Raw genomic sequence first — 6,000 nt, 5'->3', positions numbered from 1 at the left:
CTCAGGATAGAAAATAAAATGCTGCCTTTGGAATTTCAAAGGTGTTTCTACACACCTAGGCACTCATTCTTGCAAGAATGTAAAATAAATCTTTCCTGAATTCATCAGTGAGTCAGTGGAGTTCTTAGTAAGATATTTTGTTTATTACAGTTAGAAACCCATTTACGATACAAGCATGGGAAAGTCTGTCAGAACTTTGATTTTCAAAAAAGGGCAGGCATATATTAACCATAATTTTCACCCAAGTTGACCTAATAGAAAGTTCTTTGCCAATTATCAAAATATCTAGAGGAGGCCAGAAGAAAAGCCAAGTATCTGGTAAAATATTATAGAAAGTTTAAGAGAGTTTATATGTCAGTAAGGTAAGATTGATGTGGTTGGCTTTCAAATATTTTCTTTCAACTTAAAAGTCATGATTGCCATAATTGTGTAAGTGGCCTTAGGATCTTTGCTGTTTTTCGGGTGAAAACAATGACAAAAAGCCAAGTAATAATCCTAAAATGGTTTTATATTTGGCTCTGTAGGTAATAGAAAATTTGAATGAAAAAATTTAACACAAAGTTCTAGACCTCTTCCAATTTTATTTGAATATCTATTGATGTATATATATATATACATACATATATATATATATATATATATATATATATATATGTAAATGCCCAAATATACAAGCTTTGATTATTTTTTGGTAATTGTATATAACTTCTCAAATTGACTTAAGTCCTTTACATGGAGAATTACTTTAATAGCTTTCCAGAAACTTGAAATTATAATTTTCCTCTTTGAGATCTCTTTAAAGGGGTCATAAACTCTTTGTTTAACCTATAGTTAGAAATAATCCATATCATCTATAGAGTTTAGGCAATATGAAAAGAACATGGTCTCTGAATTCTGAAATCCAAAACTTTTCAATTGTAGGCACCTGGTTTGATTTTCCTATAGTTTTCTATATTTAAAAGTGAACTTCAAAAGGTTTGCACTTACTTTCACCACATAAAATAATTACTGGTAGGCCAATGTACATTGCTAAATTATGCTAAGTCCTATTACTGGAGGGTTTGAACAGCATCATATAAGGATTATCCACAAATGCCAGTGAATTACTTAGAATCTAGAAAGCAGATTTACTAGGAGGAATCTATGCTACAAACAAGCTGAAAAGGCCTAACTCTTTGTTCCATTTTGTGATCTATAAGCAGACCAAGCTGAATGTATGGATAGTGGTCTATACCAGATTCCTTTTGACTTAGAATTTCCAGGGAAAATGTGTTCTGGAAGCAAGTTACTTCAATGAGTTAGAGAACTAAACCCAAGATGGAGCAAGAAATCTGCTCTCTAAATGAACATTCCCTATTTTTGTCCCTCTGAAGTAATTTTTCAATCATATCAACTCTTCGCAAACCTATTTGAGCTTTGTTTTGTTTTGTTTTGGTTTTGGTAGAGATAATGGAATAGTATGCTATTTCCTTCTCCAGTTCATTTTACAGGGATATACTAAGGCAAACAGGGCTAAGTAACTTGCCCAGAATCACACAGATAGTAAGTGTCTGAGGTTAGATTTGAACAGAAATATGAGTATTCCATTTCACCATTATCCATTTCACCACTTAGCTGCCAAAAGAAGGATACCCAACAATGTTGTTCAGTTATATCTATCTCTTTTTTACCCCATTTGGGGTTTTCATAGCAAAGATACTGGAGTGGTTTGCCAGTTTCTTCTCCAGCTCATTTTACAGATGAGGAAACTGAGACAAACCGGGTTAAGTAACTTTTCCAGGGTAACACAGTATCAAGACCAGATTTGAATTCATGAAGATAAGTATTTCTCATTCTAGGCTTAACAACTCTATCCACTGTACCACCTAACTACCCTCAGCTGTCTGATGATGCATGTTTTATTGTCTATTGTTTATTAAAATATCGAAATCTTTTTTGAATGCTTATCCCTTGCCAGATTTGTTACAACAATTGATTTATTGATATTTTGTTACAGATAATTTAATATAGATATAGATATTTATTATAGGTAACATTCTAGACTTTGTATGATTTGTTCTCCACATTTTTCTTTCATCACCATCATAACATCCTTTGGAATAAGTTTCCTATCTTGCTGTACAAACTGACTTATTGCATTGTGAATTTATAAACTGGGTAGTTCAGATTTGATGATGCTTCTAATGTAGTATCAAAGAAGGTAATAGGGGGTAACTAGGTGGCAGCTAGGTGGCGCAGTGGATAGAGAACCAGCCTTGAATTCAGGAGGACCCGAGTTCAGATCTGGTCTCAGACACTTAACATTTATTTCCTAGCTGTGTGACCCTGGGAAAGTCACTTAATCCCAGCCTCAGGGAAAAAAAAAGAAAAAGAAAAAAACAAAGAAGATAATAATAGAAGAAATGTACTTGCTTGCTAAGAGTTTTGGGAAAAATATTTCCCCAGAAATAGCAGCCTTTGAAGTCAAAGAAATGTAGCCTGCAGTGTTGTACAGATTCTATCTTAAAAGGAAACCTCTAATCCATCTCTCCAAAATATTTTGCAGAGATTAACTAGAGACCTCCTACCTCATCAAGACAGTCTGATGAGATTAACTATAGGGGATCATCCTTACCAGAAGAAATCAGATCTTGGATGACACCAAGATTATTCCAAAGTTGACTATCTCCCGAAATTGCATAGTATCCTATATCTGTAGAATTGTTAGCCACCTGACAACTATCCATTCCCTGATGTGAATTAACCTCTCTAAACTCTCTATCTTCTAGCTTTGCCTCTTGATTTATTGACCTAGGTGAGAGGAATTGTTCTCCAGGAAGCTTTAGGACCTCTGGGCTGAGGGAAGACTTTTTTTTTTTTTTTTTTTTTTTTTTTTTTTTTTTAAACTAGAGAGATCAGGAAAGAGACCAAATGTGGGAAAGCCTTTATATACATGACATTTCACTTATTTACTTTTACCACACAATACCTTATATGTTACCATGACACCTTCTTTGACTCCAAATTGTTTTATTCCTGTTTGTCTCATTTCTCCATTTCACTGCCTGTATTTCATTACATACACACACGCACACACACAGAGGGGAAGGAGGGAGGGAGGGAAAGAAACTTTCAGAGGGAGACAGAGACACAAACAAGACAAGAGACAAAGATAGAGATAAAGACTGTGAGGTTGAGAGAAAAGAGTCAGTGAGTCATAGCTGATAAAATGCTGGCCTCTGGCATTTATTAGTTGTGTGATCTTTCTATCTTAACTTTCTAACAGAAGTTTAGGAGGTGTTTCCTCATCTGGGAGTATTCTATATTCATGAAATCACAAGTTCAACATCTCTCTATATTCCCATAGAAATTGATAATTTAATTTTGCATTGTGGCACACTCGGTTTCCAAATTATTATTAATAGTGAGAAAAAAGTCTCTTTCAGTTCTAAACCTCAAATACTTGAACCCCACTGAATCTCCTTCTCTAGGCAAAAATACATCCCTATCGGAGATAGAAACCATATTTCTAAACAAAGTTGAAGATTGAAATCTTCAGGCAGGCTCAGCTGCTTGGCAAATTGGTCTTTTTTTTTTCATATTGTGCGCCTCATCTTTGTATATAACTGAGATCACTCCGTAGAAGGCAGAGCTATCCCTAAAAACAGAGTTGAAAAAAAGCTTGCGAAGATCCAGGGGAAGGGAGGTAACATCTGGTAGCTAGGTGTTTTACTCACCAAACTCGGAGCTTGAGGGAAAATGCGAGGTCTGGATAAGAAAATGGACAGCCAGGAGCACTTACCCATGTCAGCCCCCCTCTTTACTACGGCATCTCAAGCCAGTGTTAAATTAAAAAAGATTTATTCTCTTTTATCAGATTCCATTCCCCTTCCGCTACTAAGCACTTTCTTCCCATTCCCCTCTCCATCCCCATCCCGCAATTGGCACCCTCATCTTTCTGTCTTTCCTTCTCCAGTTAGGCTAGGACAGAGGAGGTAGAACAAGTCGTCAGCCCCGCCTCTAGTGCTTCCCGCCTGCCTCCTCTTCCCTAGAATGAGGCCAGAGATGGGAGAACTAGGCAAGAACTTGGATCTGGCCAGTGGGCAAGCAGCTGCTTTCCTCCTGCTCTGTTCCCTTTCGCTACCCAGAGAGGCTAGATTAGCACTTCGTTCCCTCTCCATCTCTCTTACGCTTCTAGCAGATAAGAAGGGGGGGTGGAAAGAAAGAAAGAAAAGGTGGGGTGGTGGATTAGAAAGGATAGGTGGGAAGGGGCGGGGGGAACGCCCAGCGGAGGTGGGGCAGGGGGCGTTCAGAGGATTCCCCCAGATTTTAGGTTCGGCTCTTCTCACCCTCTTGACAACTCCACCAGTGACATGGGGGTCACTAGATATTCAGTCGGAAGCATGGGACGCTTATCTAGCTCCGGCTTTTACCTGAGCCGTAAGGTAGTAGTCTTTATGGTGCTGTTGCTGGGTGCGCTACTGCTGGCGGTGGGGATTTTAGGTACCTTTTATGTCCGCTGTAGTAAGACATCACCGCTGTCATCGATGTCCGGGACAGTGACCAGAACAACACCAGCTAATCATCCGATGGCATACAAGTTGCAAGTTGGAGAAGAGCAAAAGGCTAACATTATACGCTCCCCCGTGACCCGGCCGAGCACCACGCAACCTTCCTGGTCTAGGGACCCCTCGCGTCTACTCACTCTTGGGCCTCAGGACCACCAGAGCCTGTCCACTTCCGGGTCCCTGGATGACCCAATCCTATCCACCGCTGAGCCCCGGACCCACCCGAACTTGTTCAGCTCCCCGCCCCGGGGGCTGTTCACCTCCAAGCCTCGGGACCACCGGACCCAGTCTACTCCTCAGCCCCAGCCCCAACCCCAGCCCATCTCTGAACCATGGAAGCATCCGCGCCTGCCCTCCGATGTGGTGCCCTTGCACTACGACCTGGAGCTTTGGATTTACCTGCATCCCGAAAACATCAAGGAGTCCTCGAAATTCTTCAATGGGAGGCTCAACATCACTGTGAAATGCGTCTCCCCGACTTCTAAGGTGCTGGTCCACAGCCTCGGCCTAGACTACGAGGACACCACGATACTGGGTCCCTTGTCAGAGGACCCCGGGGCGCACAAGGAGCAGCGGCCAGTGGACCAGGTGGCGGTGAATAACACGTGGAAGTACCCGGAGATGGAGTACCTGGTGATAGAGCTGAGAGAAACCCTCAAGTCTGGCCATCGTTACATGCTACAATTCGACTTCTCTGGCTCAGTGAACCAGACCCACGAGGACGGGCTTTTCCGCATCTTGTATTCCGACCAGAAAAACACCAAGTAAGGGATAGTATTTGTTCTTCCTTATCTTCAGCCTCTGTATCCACTTTATTTTTTCCCTTTTCCAATGCCCTTTTCTCATCTTTCTCTTTCACCCACTAGAGTTTCCCTTCACTTCCTGCATCTTAATATAGTCAGTATTGGACGATTAACTGCATTGGGTTCTCTTCCTCAGTTTTTCTTTCCTGTCTCCCTGTGCAAGAGCTGAAGTTCCTCCTATTGTTTTCAAAGTTAGGACAAATCCTGTCAGAACAATAGATTGCCTATTGACTTTGCAATTGGGAAGTAAGATAGAGTCTAGGTTTAGACACTTACTTGGACCAGTCACTTCATTTATCAAATCAGTCAAGCAATAAATATTTATTAAATTCCTATGTGCCAGACAGTGTGCTAAATCATCTCTCCCCATGCCCTTCGATCAGGATTACCACTTTCTCACCTTTGATATAGCCTTTATATTTTCAAAAAGAATACAGTTTGTCTAGTTCCTTTTTGTCTCCCTGTCCATCTCCTCCTCATAACTGTCCTTTAGACTGTGGTTCTTAACTAATTCAATTGTGGACAGTAAGTTTCTCTCTTCCAATAAAATCATTTTCCCTTCCCAAAGTTCCAGCTCAATTAAATCCGTTCTCTTTTACATCATCTTCTTCATTCTACTCTTAGGGCACAGGTAGAGAACTAAAACTTTA

The 6,000-nt window shown here is 40.4% G+C and overlaps 1 protein-coding gene across 1 annotated transcript in view; it reads left to right on the top strand.

The window, feature by feature from the left end:
* Window positions 1-4,039: 4,039 nt before the first annotated feature.
* The window catches only part of LVRN (laeverin), a 54,522-nt gene continuing 52,561 nt past the window's right edge, over window positions 4,040-6,000 (top strand). Inside the window, exon 1 of the mRNA XM_074281553.1 lies at window positions 4,040-5,311. Coding sequence (XP_074137654.1) covers window positions 4,353-5,311 — 959 coding nt within the window. The 5' untranslated portion in view covers window positions 4,040-4,352. The remainder of the gene's footprint in view (window positions 5,312-6,000) is intronic.

Source organism: Sminthopsis crassicaudata, chromosome 1, assembly GCF_048593235.1.
Source record: "Sminthopsis crassicaudata isolate SCR6 chromosome 1, ASM4859323v1, whole genome shotgun sequence".
Taxonomy (NCBI): domain Eukaryota; kingdom Metazoa; phylum Chordata; class Mammalia; order Dasyuromorphia; family Dasyuridae; genus Sminthopsis; species Sminthopsis crassicaudata.
This window is presented reverse-complemented; position numbering and strand designations above follow the sequence as displayed.